A 17609-nucleotide genomic window follows, 5' to 3' on the forward strand; every position below is an offset into this window, starting at 1 on the left:
AACATTGCAGATGGATCTATTATACAGCTGGAACTCTCCTTTGGCCGCACTGCTGGGCGCGGCCGCCCTTCGAAAGGATCGCCCAACTGACCACACTGGACACCCCCCTCTGCCCGCAGTAGATGCTCCCGGTGCCTTATTGGTCATCTGTGTGAGCTACAAGTCCACATTCTGGTTACCCCATGACATAAACTTATTCTCTTCCATTTTATCATGGAAGCGCTTGTCATGGTTGAGCCATGTCCAACTTTCATAATCCTTATTAGCAGCCAATATCGGATCTGCATAGGCAATACAGGCCCATACTGCAACATATCATGATACCTCACTATGCTTGCCAGCTGAAGAAATACTGAATCCAGTTCAAAATAGTAGGCAGCACCCTCTTCTGCATCCCCTGAGATCTCTCCTTGTTCCGCTTTTTCTTGCTCTCTTTTCTCCAACCCCACTGACTCTTGAGCAACCTAAATATATCAATATATTTACACCTCCTTATCTTACTCCTCAACAAGGCAGATACTCCTTCCCAAAGCTCTGACAGTGCCACCAACACAGGAGCCCCCCTAATCCTCCTTCTTATTCACTGTCCCTGATATGACCAGCGACGCAGGACTGGATGAGGATGAAGAGGAGGAAGAAGTATAAGACGACAAATCAGAAGAACTGGACTTATCATGCCACTTCCTATGTTTAGACTTACCCCAAACTCTCTTCTTCAAAGCCCCAGTCTCCTTTTCCCCCCACACCAACCTGTACCCATCTCCTCCCTCCCCAATGCCTGAATCCCCCACTTTATTATTGACTTCCCTACCATACTATCCCCTCCAGGAATGCTCACCACCAACAATTCACCTTGATGAGCTGCCACTTTCTCCCAGCCTCCACCACTCTGCTCCGACCGACAGGAAGCATTAAATTCAGCCAGCACCAGATCACCTCTCCATTCTTCCTGACGAGAAGTACCGAGTCCATCTGTCACCCCTCAAGAGGCCAATCCCTGCAAAGGAAGAATAGCAGATGCAGCAACAGGGACAAAAGACCCAGCCCTGAACCCATGCCCCCATAGGACGAGGACCAGCTGCCAAACTGGCTACCCCAGGAAACATACCTGCTGCCAAATGTCAGTCCCCTTGCCCACCAATAGCAGGTTGTGCTGCCCAAAATTTCACACTCTCCGTTTGGCCACCACTCTGCCAATACCCTGGAAAATATCTCCAGTTACCCATACCATGTGAATACCAGTCTGCTGGGATAACCACCACCGAACCAGAGGCAGTCCACACTCAAACCCACCTGGAAATTGCTAAGCAGTTCCTGCAAAGGATCCATGCAGAATGTCCTCATGCTCTGAAGGACCCTCCCCCCAATCCAGTGACAACCCACCAGAAAAACAAGAAGCAGCACCAGGAGCATCCCTAGCCACTGCCTCATAAGTTTCCTGAACTCCACCACACGGCCCAGAACCACCCGAGACTATCCCACTCATCCCGTCCACTCCTCTCCCATGTGCCTTATACACACCTAATTGATCCAAATGAAGTGAAGCATTTCCGGAGGCCCCAGATCCAGCCACCGCTATCATGCCATCTGTACCTGCACCCCCTACCCCTCCTGCTGTCATCAGTTCCTTGTCCCCAGCCAGGAATAAAACCACCTCCCAGACACTACAAAACCCCTTCCACTAAAGGCCTACTCAGTGCCACAGAAGCTCTGCCCTGCAGCAAAGTCTGCTGACTGCGACTCCGGCCCTGTACTTGCACCCCTTGGGAACCAGTGTGAAGCATAGGAACAAGATGCTCATCCTGATCTGCCCCGTGACCCGCCTACCAGGCTACCTTAGCACTTCTTAAGCAATCGACCATCTCCGCATTGGCCCCACCACACTGCATCACCAATGTTGATACACCTGACCCAGTATCCCCAGCTAAACCCTCCTGCCCAGAACTGCTCACTGTTTCTGAAAGAGTTGATATTGGTAAACGAGAATGTGAACGCTTGTCGACCACCACTCCAGCCACCACCAGAGATCGATCCTGCTCCCTCTCCTCATCAGAATTACCCTCGATGCCTCCTCCGACTCCAAATCAGGTTCCTCATTACTGTCCCTGACCAAATGGATGCCCAATCACCCTCACCAACCATCGCACCATTGTGACTGCAACCACAATAAATCGATGCAGCTCGCCGAAGGAAAGAAAACAGGCAAGTGACCCAATTATACCTCCTGCCTTACTTACTCCCCAAACTTCTTCCTTTTCCCTTGATTCCTAGCACTTCCCAGGCAATCAGCCTGCCAGGCCTATCCCCGCTTACCTACAAATCTCCTGCCAATCACCCTGATCCTAACGGCTACTCTAAGCTAACAGGATCAGCTCCTCCATCACCCCCCCTCCCCGGCTCCCTGAGCCACCAGAAGTCAAGCCTGGCTCCCAAGTTATGCTGGGCAGCCAGGCACTCCATCCAGCCCACCCCTCACATTCTTTTAGGAAAAATGTGAATCTCCTTTCACGACAATGGGCCCTTCAATCTATTCATAATTTCAGAAGCCAGCTATTTTGTTATGGAAATAAGGCAAACAAGCTTTTGTAAAGGTTAGTGAAAAGCTCTAAATGCAGACATTATATAGTGGCTTTAAAGGATAAACAAGGTATTGAACATATGGGGGCCGATGTAATAAGGCCCACGGCAAAACAGGCTCTCGTTATGAGCGCAGGTTTTGATCACCACGTGCAGATGAAGCTGCTGCTTCTGCGGGATGTGAAAAACATAAATTATGCGCAGAAATCCATGCATGTATGGAAAAATGCGTGTATCTCAGTGTGGTAAGGGCCTATGTAATAAGCAGCCTAATCTGCACTCAAAACCCAGGCCGATGATCCGTGCATAAAAGCGAGCGACCAAATGGATCTCCCTATTAAGTGAAAGTATGATCCTGGAAACTATTTTTAATATTTCAAATAACTGTGCTGCAGAAAACATGGCAAATATTTTCATGGGTGCTAATTCACAACAATCTTGCCGCTCTTCTGGCCATGTATCTGTCCGCCCAGGGAAGCGCCTACCCCGGACGCCGTGAAAAGCGCTTTGCTAAGCTGGCCACTCTGAAGCCGAGATAGGCGCTCAGCTAGACACTTATCCGACTGCTCGTGCTCTGTTCGTGACAGAAAAATCTATATGATAGGGCGCCCAGAAAGGCACCTAGCTTACCTTGCCGTTTGGGCACTGAGCTAGGAGCTTAGTTGCTCGCAAATCTGCACGATTGGGCGCTCAGAAAGGCGTCTAGCTAATATACCTGTTTGGGCACTTAGCTAATCACAGTTCTGGCCGCGAACACGTCTCCTTCTTCAGCAAAAGTATGTCACTGCAATTTATGTTTATGAACGTGTGTTAATGAAAAAAATGGCAATTTATTTTCATGGATCATTATTCACACCTCATGGCAGCTGTAATGCCAGGTTCGTCATCATCAAACAGATTTTGTAATAGGTAGAATGGGTGTAAGTAATATTCATAAATTGGTTAATATTTTAAGGACTAAACATCCAGGTAATAAAAAAAACGGTGTGATCATTAGTTTAGGTGCAGAAAAGCCTTTGACAAAATTAAGTAGAAGTATATGTTTTGGGGACTGGAGCAATATGGTTTTCAGGGGTTTTTTTTATGTTCAATGGATTCAGTTTTTAGCCAACTTGTCTTCAAGCAAGAATGATTATTAATGGGCAGGTTTCGTCCTTTATTGATCTTCATATTGGTATTAAACAAGGATGCACTCTTTCCCCCCTTTTATATATTTTAACTGTTGAACCATTGGCTATTAAAATCAGTCTCTTCCTGAGATTAAAGGCTTGTAATTGGGAAGATGAGAGCAAAAGATTAGTATGTTTGTTGATGACATGCTGTAGTTTATTGACAATCCTCAAGACTCGCTAGTGAAAATTTTAAACTCATTTGGGAGTTTTGTTGTGTGCATTTCTGGTCACCGCATCTCAAAAAAGATATAATTGCACTGCAGAAGGTACAGAGAAGAGCAACCAAAATGACAAAGGGAATGGAACAGCTCGCAAGGGGAAAGGCTAAAGAGGTTAGGGCTATTCAGCTTGGAGAAGAGACTTATTTATATATTTATTTATTTATTTATTTATTTATTTATTTATTTGCTTGAAAGTTCTTATATACCGCTTATACAATTGGTTAATTGGTTAATTGATCTATATGATTTACATCAATTAAAACAAATAAAATAAAAGACATCGGAAAATAGGCAGATCATATAGTTAAAAACAATATAGATATATAAATTAGACTTTAAATAACATAATCGGTAGCTAGTAAGGAGGAAGACGTTTATTTTAGCAGGCTATGTGATGTTATAAGCGATAGTGCAAAAATGGGTTTTTAAAGCTTTTTTAAATTCTTTAATACTGGAAATTGGAAATGGCTAAAGGGGGATATGTTAGAGGTCTATAAAATCATGAGAGGACTAGAATGGGTAAATGTGAATTCAGATAATAGAAGGACTAGGGAGCACTCCATGAAGTTTAGCAAGTAGCACATTTAAAACAAATCAGAGAAAATTCTTTTTCATTCAATGCACAATTAAGCTCTGGAATTAGTTGCCAGAGAATGTGGTTAGGGCAGTTACTGTAGCTGGGTTTAAAAAAAGGTTTGGATAAGTTCCTGGAAGAGAAGTCTACAAACTGCTATTAATCAAGTTGACTTAGGGAATAGCCACTGTAATTACTTGCATTAATAGCATGGGATCTATTTAATGTTTGGATATTTACCAGGTACTTATAACCCGGATTGGCCACTGTTGGAAACAGGGTGCTGGGCTTGATGGATCCTGTGTCTGACCCACTATGTCAACTTCTTATGTTCTTAATGATTAATTACATTGGCAAGGACAATTTTTTTTATGTTGGGCAGCATCTCAGCTTAATTATTTGGGCCTATTTATTCAACATGAGATGACATCTTTATATAAATTAAATATTGTCATAATTATAAATAATATTCAAGAACAATTGATTGCTTGGTCTGAATTGCCTCTGTCCCTATTTAGTAGAAGTCCCTTCTTTAAAATACTGCTTATGCTTAAATTGTTTTATAGACTTCAAATATTGCCATGTTGGATGATTACAAAGGATGTTGACAGTGATTCACTCTGTGATTACTCAATTTATCTGGAGGGTTAAAGGTGCTAGGATCAATATCAGACACTGATGAGAGCCAAAAATTATAGAAGGCTAAATATGCAGACTTCAGATTCTTTACTATTGCCTGTCAAATGTATATTTCTGCTGGGAGCAGCTGATGGGTGAGTTGTAGTCCAGGACTGAGGGAGTCCCATGTGGCTCCATTATCACCAATGTGTATTTTGCATACACTAGATTTGGCCAGAACTGAGAATCTAAAATTGTGTAAATGGTGGAGAAGCAGCTTTGAAGCCTCCAACTTTTTGCTTTTGGTTGGAAATGCTGTACTTCTGCCAGGGTTAAATAAGGATTTTCAAGAATGGAAAACAAAAGGGATAATCAGGATTTTTTGCTCTTTATTGTACAGCACAGGATTCTATGTACTAATTCGAACAATTAAAAACATAGGATGTTTTGTCTCACAAACATTTTTTTGCTTATTTACAAATTCAGCACTACATATGAAAATTAAAAACAGCAATCTTCTAGTTTACTTCAGCTTGACTGTCTTGAAAATATGATGTGTTCTGTGGGGATGAAGGAAAATAAACTCTCATTTTGGTATAATTTACGATTAACTAAATGTACCCCTGGTATTGTACTGGAACAAAGAGTTGGGAACTGATGTTACGGTATCTGATATGATGCAATTCTTTATCAGTGCTAGTAAAATTTCGATAAATGCCAAATTCCAGGAAATGCAATTTAACATTTTATACTATAGCCTATCTAGATACGGACAAATTCTGTTCTGTATCTCAAATACAATATAGAGAAAAACTTTGATGCATAATTTTGCTTTTCCTAGTGTGTAGACAGATGGACTTGGGACCAGTGGGTTTATGCTCCCCTGCCAGCAGTTGGAGACAGAGCAAGCTGTTATCACAGTATATATCCTGCAGTGACCCCAGCCTGCCAGTATTCTCCGTCTCCAGCAAATTGTGGACTTGCATCTTCCTATGGGGATTGCTTTGAGCTTTTTGAAAGGAGAAATTTGAAGTTCTAAATTCAGGAGAATAAAGCCCCGCTGTCCTGCAGTGATACCTAAAGGTCCCTCCCCCAGTTGAGTATTCCTGTGGCAATTTCTGTGGTCCCTCAGAGGTGTGCTTTGGTCCGGTAGCTGGGTTTCCTGGCATGGACTTAGCTGCTAGTTCAGCTGAAAGGCAATGGGTGCAGGACACTAAGCACGGCGGTGACGGTATATGCCCTCTACCCCCGCAGCCGGAGACCTTCTCTGTACTCAGCCAGTAAGTGCTGAGCACAGGTAAGGTTTAAAAAAAAATGGAGAAAGTTTTACCTGAATCAGAGAGAGTTAGGGGGGTTTCAGGACTCTGTTCTCGGCGTGCCATGCCAACATTTGTTCCCGTTCCCATGGGGTTTGGGGAACTGGGCAGTCTGGTGGGTTTAAATGACCTCCGGTGGGCTAGGCCCCACACTTAAGGCTTTTTTCTTGCACGCCATGTGGTAGGCCGCAGTGGCCGTTTCACGAGCTCTTGTGCATGTTCGGCAGCCCTCCTTAGGCCTTGGTGTGTGCAGTGTGTCTCCTCTGTGTACACATTATGCGCTCTGTTTTGGGCGTGCTTTTTACGCACTTAACTTAGCACATAGGCTGTGTGTGCATCTTGCCGCGCTTTCTTCTAGGCGCCTATTATTTGAGTGCATTTCATTTTTGAGCGTGAGCCATTCCAACGCACATTTACTACAGTGATGGGGCCAGTAATCAAGAAGCCTAAGCGTCTTCCTATTTGTGTTGCCTGTCATATTAGGGCTTCTCAGCCTGACCTGGCTTCTAACTTGTGTCAGCACTGCTCAAATGCTGAGGGAGAGTTGTCTTCCTCGGATTTTGCTAAGCTGGGCTCTTCCCATTCTGATGATGGGTTGGTCATGGCTTTGACTGGGGGGAACACACACTGGGTAAATCAAACAATTTTCTCTATATAATCCTACATCACACACCATAAGAGAAAAGAGTGTAATTTTATTAACATAATAAACATAATGTTAATAAATTAACATAATGTTAATAAAATTACACTCTTTTCTCTTATGGTGTGTGATGTTTGACTGGGGGGAAGCCAGATCTTGCTTTATGTACAAAACTTTATAGTTTCTGGGGAAAAGGTTTTGTTGGTTCTTAAATGGATCACTTCTATTAAACCACCCTTTTGTAATAAATTCATATTACTAGGGTCATCTTCTTGATCTAGAGAAATGTCTAAAGGCTGTATAAAATTTGTACAAATAGCTATTTTGGTAGTTAAATTTTGTATTTTGAAGTCAAGAAGTACCACTACCTTTTATGCTTTGGTACCAACAAATGTCTGATTGGATGCAGTTGGAAAGATTAGATGTTATTTATGCACAAAGAAAAAGTTGCTAAAAGTTACCAATATGAGGCATACCAAATTCTATTTGCGATAGACTGAAGGATTTACAAATGAAGCAGATTTAATATATTTTGTTTTAAGTTTAATTACGTGTCGCTCCTAGGGTGGATGTGACTGTTGAATGAATGGGTGTCTTACATTTGTGTTACTATCAGCTGTCAAGACAGCCATTCATGTTTATTTATAAAGAATTATGGTGCAATAGTGTGAACAAGTTGTAGCAAATATATATTGCTATTGTAATATTCTGTCATTTCTAGTTGCCTTTTATTTGCATTGAAGAAGATACTGTCACATTGTCAGGTTGGTGGCCCCTGCAGCACACTTACACAGGTATTACGACTCAGTACTGGTATATTTAATAACAGTAACAAAATAACATTTCCTGCAGATGAATTTAACAGGTAACTTTTGGGTCTTTTTTGATCTCTTGTCCTGTGTGTTTGTGTTATTAGACTGTAAGCTCTATTGAGCAGGGACTGTCTTTTTTATGTTGTGTAGCACTGTAGAACTGATGAGTAGTAGTCGTAGGATAAAACTTACTTCCAGTACAGGTTCAGTCTGAGTCGTTTCACAGTAGTTTTTTGTCATAGACAGCATATAAACACAACTGGAGACAAGACTTCCAGACTTAACATCACAGCACAACATCAATGCACATTAGAAGAAAAGCTCTTGAGTCTGCCTCTGGGGCCCCAAACTTCCTTTGGTTCCTAGCCATCTAACTGCTGGAACACCTTCCAGGTCTTCCAGCACTCCTTTTGAATCTCCTGAGAACCAATCCAGGTCCTCAGGGGTGGGGCCAGATAGCAAGTTATCTGCAGTCTGAAGCTGATAGCTCCTTGCTATGGTCTGTGGTTCTTATGCATAAGACACAAACCCCAACTTAGGTAGATCCTTGTTCAAAGCTAGCAATAGTACTTTTTTTTTTCCATGACACACATGTTGAATTGCATTATTATAAATCAAAATTTAAAAGTGAAATAAACAATTAAAGATCCAGATTCAGTCACTGTCTAGATAAAAAATTTAGGACTTTATTTACTAAACATTTTTCCCACAAACACAGAATGGGAGAAACCTTAGTAAATTAGGCTCTTAGCTGGATACATTTATCCCGCTAACTTTGGAAATATATTCAATAGTGCAGCCACACAGTTGAATATAGCCGGTTATCTTAAAGTTAGCTGGATAATTTTAGGATAGCTCTTTGGCCTGACCAGACTTTCCTCTGTGGCAACTCCCTCTTTGCTTGTTGGATGTTTGGCTGCTGCGGCAAACACAGCATAATGTTTTGGCTGCTGCGGCAAACACAGCATAATGCCCATAATGCAATTTGTGATTTTTTTGCAAATTCTGTTTTGGGCATTTTTAGGCTGGGGAAGGGCCTGAGATGTGGGGGGAGAGAGAGAGAGAGTGAGAAAAAGAGAGAGAGAGAGAGCACCTCTAGGGGTAGCAGCATAGTAAGTAGCTATTTATGCTACTATAGGAGGCCCACCTAGTAACTCAATGTGAGGTTTAGGTAATAGTGTAAGGGTTAGGGACCACGTTTACATGCAGAGTGAGACGTACGAACAGAACAGTGCACTCATGTGAAGATTTGATGTCCTTCGGAGTGAGGAAACTCACTCAGCGATGAGATTTGTACAATGTTCTCTCAACCTAGCTTGATGGACCCTATACCAGGATACTATCAAGCTAGGGTGAGAGAACACTGTAGAAATCTCAACTTTGTGAGACTTTCCTCACTCCAAAGGACATAAAATCTTCACTGAGGTGTACTGTGCTGTTCGTACGTCTCACTCTGCATGTAAAACTGCCCCCAAAACCCTAAACCACCACCAACACCTCATTTCGAGTTATTAGCTGGCCCTCCTATAGTGATATAAATAGTTGACTACTATGAAGGTCTTAATTCTAAAATTATCATAGACACACCCCTTTTTCTTATCGCTGGTGTTATCCATGTGAAATTATAGCATTTTGATGAATCTAGGAGTTAGTCAGCTAACTCAATTCCTCCTAGTTATATTCTCAGAATGCTCCTAACTTATCCGGTTAAATTCTACTCAGCCATAAAAAAAGATTCTTTTCTCTTGCCCTCTTCTTGGGGCTGTAATAAATGGCAGGGTTCTGGGGTAAGAGGAAGATGATGGTGGACTTCTCTCTGCCCTTGTGAGACTTCCTCCTGGGGCATAGTACCAGCATCTTAGGGCAAGTCTGACATAAAAAAGGACAGTCAGGTTGCTGCACAGAAAACAAAGAGCCTCCAATCCCAATCCCATGCTCCAATATACTGATTTACTCTGTCCTGGCCTCTTCCAAAACCCCAGTATGGCCTTCCCTGATATGCTTTGCCCTGCTGTACCCCTGATATCTGCTATGCTCTGTGTCCTCTTTCCCTGATTCTCAGTATGGCCTGGCATGTCCTGTCTTCGCCTCCTGATTCTCCCAAGCCCAGCCAATAAGAGAAACAACACTCAATATCATGTCAGCTTCCTCTGCTGCTTGGGGTCAATCTCACAATATGAGTTGCATGGATCCTCATAGATTTCACGGCTCATATTGCATAACTGGCCCAGTGCAACAGAGGAAACTGACTTATCTTGCTGGCCAGAGTTATGGGACCATTGGGAGGTCAGGACAGAGCAGGCCCTATTGGGGTCAAGAATTAGAAATTAGTGTGCCAGGGGAAGGCCAGGCCATAATGGGGATCGATTGGCCCTGCAGCCTCTCTAAACCTGTACCTACTCAGCACTTCCATTCTCTGCCTGTGATGTCACATGTCACAGACAGATAGATAAAACAATCACAAGCACATTTCTTTCAAAAAATGTTCTAAAAAGTCCTGGAAGCTTAGAAGTTCTATTAATGTTTTGATAGAGAAGTCTGGGGTGGGAAGGCGACTTAGAAGGCCTGTATGTGTTTTGGGTGGGGTCTCTGTGCTAGCTATCCCTTTTACTTGGGAACGGTTTGCACAGTTGTGGTTATGTCTAGGCTTTTATTTTGTTTGTCTTTTTTCCTGTATTTTATGCTGTGTATTTTCTGGATATTTATGTATTTTCTAGATGTTAATTGCCTTGAGTATTATGGAAAAGAAGAATATGAATAAAGCTGGATTTGGATTTGGAGAAACCTACATTTCCTAAAATAGCACCATTACCATTGCCATGCTCTCTTTTAATGTAGCCATGATAACACTGCTGCATTCCGCATCTCATTACTTTGCACAGCAAGCACTAAAAGTGTCAGGTAACCTGCAATACAAGGCTGGTTTTAACACGGCTTAGTAGACAGAGCCTGATTTTATTAAGACTTTTTTTCCCCCTTTCTTTGTCTATGGGGGGAAAAATGCTTAGTATTTCAGGCCCATAATGAGATATTTTATTTTTCTGTTGGTATTTACCTGGTTACACATCAGAAAGTGAGGGAGAGAAATGTGGTGAGGTGAAGAGACTCATTCCAGGCAGCGGTTGCAGTAGTAGAGAAATGCCTTTTTATCAACTGTCCCGAGGGAATATTGGCTCCTGAAAGCTAGTCAAGACATTAATTGTTAGTCCAATAAAAAAGTATCACCTTATAAATCATTTTGTTAACCTTTTATTTCTATGTGTCAATTGAAGTGAAATAATATATTGGGATGGAAAATGTCAAGAGGTGAAAGAGCTCAGGGAACTAAGCTGAAAAGAAGGCGAATTTGAGTGGGACAAGAGTTTGAGTCAAAAAGGGTCACAGTGAATACACAATTGGATTTCTGAGAGAATTTTGGTGTAGGATAGTGATGATTGAATCTTAAATTTGTTGAACAGTATTGTATGTTTTGTAACCTACTACCAGGGACAAGAGAGTCATCGATGGTATCTACTGTCACTTTAAAGAGTTTGATTAGAGGTCAAGCACAGCACTGTAAGTACATTTTGAAAAATGTATTCATTGTACACCCCAGAATAACAATTTAGTGAATGCAAACATATTTATCAGTTTTGCTTTTATACTGCATATTTTGCTAAAACGGATATCCATCTAATAGTCCTGGTTTCTCAAGCTGCCTGAAGGGCAGGCCCTAATTACTATGGTAACTGAAGGGCAGTAATAATCTTCATGCCTTAAAAGGGAAATGATATCATAATGTGGCTGTGCATGTTGTAACCAAGAAGTAAATTTATGTTGTTTACTGTAGTTTTTCTTTCTTTCTTTTATTTTATCCCCTTAAGGGAAGGTTGTTAAACTAACCTCTGCTAAGACCTCTGAATTTTCTTTTCCACCCCACCCATTTTAAGTTAACTCTGTTGAATTGGGTACAGGCACAGTAAAAGAATGGCTGCTTGGGGAACATTTAGCGACCAAGATGACTGTTATTCAGTTCTGAAGAGAGATGTGAAAAAGATGGGAAAAGAAATGAAGAACAATATGGATCTCATAGAGAACATGCAGCAGGCATTCGAGCAGTGTGCAAAACAATGCTGCATGACATCTTCTTCATCAACGGTACCACGCAAGTCCTCTTCAACAAAACAGGCTCAACAGTCTCGCATGGATAAGGAGTGCACCTGCACCGGACTTACTATGTAAATACACAGCTTACGATTCTGTTATATTTTATAACATTACTTATGGGAATTGTAGGAAACCCATTTGAGTATGTGAAACAAGGTGAACATGAATAATTATGTGATCGAGTTCCCATTGTGTTGGGAAATTCATATCATTGTTTTTTAGATCTATGGCCAGATTATTAATATTTATGTTAATGATTTAGTAATTCAACATTGTTTATATTATGTTTTATATATTGAACTTTTTCTTATAACCTTGTATTTTAGTTGAGGGTTATGTGGATTTGAGTTCTGTTTTGGAATGTGGTTTAAAATTGAAATATTAAATAAATAATTCTAGGTGTGAATTTGAAATGGTAAATGAGCTCAGGATGGGGGTCTCCAGTGCCTAAAGGCAGAGTGCAGTTATATGGGTTTAAAGTAGGGAAGTAACAACAATGCTAAATGCCTGAGAATAGTATTGCCATTGGTGATAATATAGGCTTAGGTAAGAATCCCTAAATTAGGAAGCAGTCAAAATAACATGTGGATGAGCATGTGTAGAGATTTACAGACAAGATTAAATGATAAGATTTTTATAACTTCCAAGATATGTTTGGTACCAAAGCTTTCTTAAAGTATTTTTCCCTAAGATATGTGCTGTTTATTAGTAAAACGCCTTAGGTGGATGAGGTAGAGATGGACCAAATCCGGTTCAATAAATGCAGGCCTAAAGCAACATAACTGGTTATATAGGTTTAGATTCAGTTGAAATACTTCAAGAGCACCTATTCTTATGGCATTTGAGCCCAGTTGTCAGGTCTTCCTAGAGAAGAAGAGAGACAGGGGGGCATATAACAAACATTAAAATACCTGAAAAGTATTGATATGAATAAGAAGAAAGCCTTTTTCACTGGAAAGCAAGTTTTAGAACTATGGGATCATAATATGAAGCTTGAAAGGCATAGACTCGTGAACAACGTCAGGGAATATTTTTTCAACGTAAGGTGTGGTGGGTGCATGGAATATCTTCCTAGAGCAGATGGTGGTAGTTAAAACTTCAAGAAGGCATGGGATAGGTACAGATGAGCCTTGGTTGCAACAAATTGAAAAGACAGTGGAAATGCAGCCTTGCGGAACAATTAAATAAGGGTTGGGGGTTCTCAAAATGAATGGCAAAGTGAGTAAGATGAAATGTTAGAAATCCTAGAAGATATGCTGGGTCTGTCTGGGAGGCTGTGATGATAGAACTAACCAGCAGTTGGATCTGTCTAGTAGGCTGCAAGCACAGTAATATCTAGAAGTCCCAGCAGAAACACATAGCCAGCTCTGTCTGGCAGGCTCACAGGGGACCTAGGAGACTGGATGCTCAGGCCACAGCCATGCTAGTACTGGTAGCCATTCAGATTATTACAAAACTTTATTAGACATGGGAAGAGAGAGATGCTGGATGTGAACTAGTTGGGAGATGTTATATACTCATCTACCTAACAGGCCGATACAGTACAGTGCGCTCTGTTAACCTGCATTTGGACGTGCGTTTTCGACGCGCTAGCTTTACCCTTTATTCAGTAAGGGGTAATAGCACGTCGAAAACGTGCGTCCAACCCCTCCCCCCCCCCAAACTAATAGCGCCTGCAACATGCAAATGCATGTTGATGGCCCTATTAGTTATTCCTGTGCGATTCAGAAAGCAAAATGTGCAGCCAAGCCACACAATTTACTTTCAGAAATTAGCGCCTACCCAAAGATAGGCGTTAATTTCTGCCGGCACAGGGAAAGTGTACAGAAAAGCAGTAAAAACTGCTTTTCTGTACACCCTCCGACTTAATATCATGGTGATATTAAGTCGGAGGTCCCAAAGTAAAAAATAATAAAAAAAAAATAAATTTAAAATCGGCCCGCAGCTCGCGGGTTGAAAACCGGATGCTCAATTTTGCCGGTTTCCGAACCCGTGGCTGTCAGCGGGTTTGAGAACCAACTCCGGCAAAATTGAGCGTCGGCTGTCAAACTCCTGACAGCCGCCGCTTCTGTCAAAAAAGAGGCGCTAGGGATGCGCTAGTGTCCCTAGCGCCTCTTTTTACCGCGGGCCCTCATTTAAATACCGAATCGCGCTCACAGGAGAGTGGCCTGTGCGCGTCCCGCGACTTTTACTGAATCGGCTTGTAAGAGAATAAAGTGCAAACGAGGAAGACAACAAAAACTGTCCTAGATAAGGGGTGATACCTTACAAGTGGTCACACTGTGGGTGGTAGGGGTGGACAGGGATAACTGGGCAGATGATGTTCCATTTTGATTTTTTTCTGTAGTCATGGTACTTATGCACTCATAACTCATTGGTGTACAGAGAGTTACCTTAGTAGCCAGGATCAGTGTACATAAGTTTTGCATGTATTTTTACATGCACTGGGAAGAGGCATTTTGGGGAAGTGCATGTAAGTTAACCCACCCTAGTTATACCCTCATAGAATGTGCACATTGTAGTAAAATCTGTGCATACCTTTTACCTTACCACAGATTTTCACAGTGAACTTATGCATATACGTTCCCTTTTGGAATTCTCTGGTAAGTATCAGTACATGCACAAACTTACCCATGCAAAGTTACTTTTGCGGGTGAACTTATGTGCATACTTTTAAAAATAAAAAAGTGTGCATGTAAGTCACAACTCTGGAACTCCTACCCCAGTTTGCATAAAAAGCATGTTTGAAATCGGACTATACACATACTTTTATATGCACTGAGCACTGGGCTATTTTATAACAGCTATTTATGCTCATAAAACCATGTCTTATGTATGTGTATGCCTTTTGAAAATCAGAACCAATGAGGGTGAATTTCGAAAGCCATTTCCATGGGTAAAACAGCAGTTTTCACGGAGAAGGAATCTTTGAAAATTACTCACCCTCAACCATTATTGTTATTATTTATTTATTACTCATTTTTCCAACTAAAGAGTTCAAAGCGTGATCCACCAAATTAAAATCTACATCAATATACATACATTAGGCACTACATTCAGTGGTAATATCTAATTAAGATACAATAAAGGAAACAAGAAACAAATAGGGATATAGTCTTAAAATGACTGCATATCAGACTGACATTTAAGGGATGGGGATGCAACTCGAAGGTAGGCCATGTTATAGTTTCTGGGCCAAACACTGTTTCAAAGAGCCAGGTTTTCTGAAGGCTAACAAACTCGGAGCTAGTCTAATGGTAGTAAGTACCACAGAAATGGAACTGAAGCCAACATGATTCTCTTTCTGGTGCTTGTGAGATGGGTGTCAGTACAACTAGGCAGGCTTGTGATAAAGAATGCAGGGAGCAGGAAGGCATATGTGGTATGACAGTTGAGATATTGTGCACAGCATCTGAAGGCCTTCAAGGCTTACACCAGGATTTTGATCTTGGCTCTATAAGCATATCAGGACCCAGTGCAGAGATTTTAAGTTGGAATGATCCTTTCAGATTTATTCAAGCTCAACAGCATTTGAGCTGCGGTGTTTTGAATGAGTTGCAGGTAATGGTTGAGGTTTTTATGGAATCCTAATGTACAATGGGATGCAGAGATCTAGTTGGGAAGTCACGCATGCTGGATGTGTGTGGCAAAGGCAGAACTATCCTAGAAGGACAGAGATGATGCAAATTGCACAGTTGAAAGAATTCTAACTTAGCTACTGCTAGGACCTGAGCTGCCATAGACAGCATAGCTCTAATTCAAATTCTAAGCCAAGAACTTGATGGCTGATGGGCAAAGCTATTCCTTTAAGGATCATCCCAGAGTTTAAGTATCTGGGGTCTTTTAGTTAGTAAGTTAATTTATTTGACTAATCACATTGCTTCCCTAGGGAACCAAGGTGATGTACAACAGAATAAAATACAAATACAAATTAAGAAACACAATAATCCTTTTTAAAGTAAAACAAAATAAAACTAAATAATGCATTTAACAGTAAAAAGACAGCATAATATAAAAAATACAATATAATTGCATATCTACAATACTTATGATTTGTCAGAGTCTGAGCCAGTAGCTATATGTCATCCACTTAAGAGTAGTAAATGATCTGATAATTTCAGGTGAGTTGACCTGAAGGTAGTGGGGCAGGTAGATATTAAATAATGGAGGAAATGAGATAGATCCCTGTGGCACTTCATGGAGAGAGCATGGGCATGTGATGATGCAGTTTCCAGAGAGGTGGTCTGGGAGTGGTTCTAGTGGAAGGATTTGAACCAAGCTAGCACTGAATCTGCAAGTCCCAGACCCTTTAGGGCTTGTTCTACCACAAGTGTAATTTTATGCACATTCAAGTGAATTTTCAAAGCAGTTGCATATGTAACTGAAACATTCTATTGTAACAATTTTCAAAAGCCATTTAGGTGCATAAAGTGCACTTACATGGGTACATCCTATGGACAATTCAATGGCATATATTGTAGCAATTTTCAAAAGTCCACTTACACAAGTAAAGTACATTTATAAATGTAAAACCCTGTTTTACGCTTGTAAATGCTTTCAAAAATCAGGCCCTAGGTTTGAAGACATTCCAGCATATTGGGTTAGCTTGCCCCAAGTCTCTTGTCCTGTATGTTTGTCTTATTAGATTGTAAGCTCTATAGAGCAGGGCCTTTTGTGTGTGTGTGTGTGTGTATACAGCGCTGCTTATGTCATGTAACTCTATAGAAATGCTAAATAGTAGTAGTAGTAGGTACAATATGAATGTTTTGGATTTTCAAACTATAAACATTGTTTTGGCCAGAAAAAGTACCCACAGGAAAAGGAGAAAATCTCTATGGGTACATTTTCTAGGGGCAGTAATCAAAGCAGAACTACCCATGTAGTACTGCTTTGATTATTGGTGCAAAGTTAAACTCCATGGCTGCATTTGCAGCTTAGGGAAGCAAACAAGCACTGGTAAGAGGTCAGGGGGGCCAGAAATATCAGTAATGCTGCAACCACAGCAGGAGGCAGATAGGGACCTTGTGCAGGTGGGGGCTCTCTCACAATGTAGGAGGCGATATCAAGACCAGCGGTTGCAAATATTTTGGGGCCGTACCACATTGCTTGGTCTTCCTGAGGAAGAGGTGGGTGATCAGAAAGTACTGTTTGAGCTCACAGACCATTATGGCATGATAGGAGGAGCTGAAAGATGAACTGGATCCTGTCATAGCCTAGTCCCATGCCATTCTAGGGCTTGTTAAACTGTTGAGCTCATTGCATTTCATGGCTTCTGGTTCCTTCCAAACAATTGTCAGCATTGTAGGGTCATGTCATAAACAAGCTTTTTTAGGTCCTTGCACCAGGTGCTCCGAGCCTTGTGCTTCCATGTTCGTGATCACATCAGCTTTCCCTCACAGAGATATGATCTGCAGATTTTAAAGGTGGATTTCTGTGCTGTTGCATAGTTCCCTGTTTTTGGTTCCATAGGCTGCATACATGTGGATCTCATTCCACCCCGTGAAGAGCATATCACAATCACAAGCTCTTC

At 41.4% G+C, this 17609-nt stretch overlaps 1 protein-coding gene across 2 annotated transcripts in view; it reads left to right on the forward strand.

Moving 5' to 3' along the window:
• The first annotated feature begins 11770 nt into the window (after positions 1-11770).
• Positions 11771-17609, forward strand: part of LOC115085610 — a 156498-nt gene continuing 150659 nt past the window's right edge. For both annotated transcript variants that reach the window (XM_029591840.1, XM_029591838.1), the window contains exon 1: positions 11771-12150. In XM_029591840.1, coding sequence (XP_029447700.1) covers positions 11900-12150 — 251 coding nt within the window. In that variant the 5' untranslated portion in view covers positions 11771-11899. The remainder of the gene's footprint in view (positions 12151-17609) is intronic.

This window comes from Rhinatrema bivittatum, chromosome 2 (genome assembly GCF_901001135.1).
Source record: "Rhinatrema bivittatum chromosome 2, aRhiBiv1.1, whole genome shotgun sequence".
NCBI lineage: Eukaryota > Metazoa > Chordata > Amphibia > Gymnophiona > Rhinatrematidae > Rhinatrema > Rhinatrema bivittatum.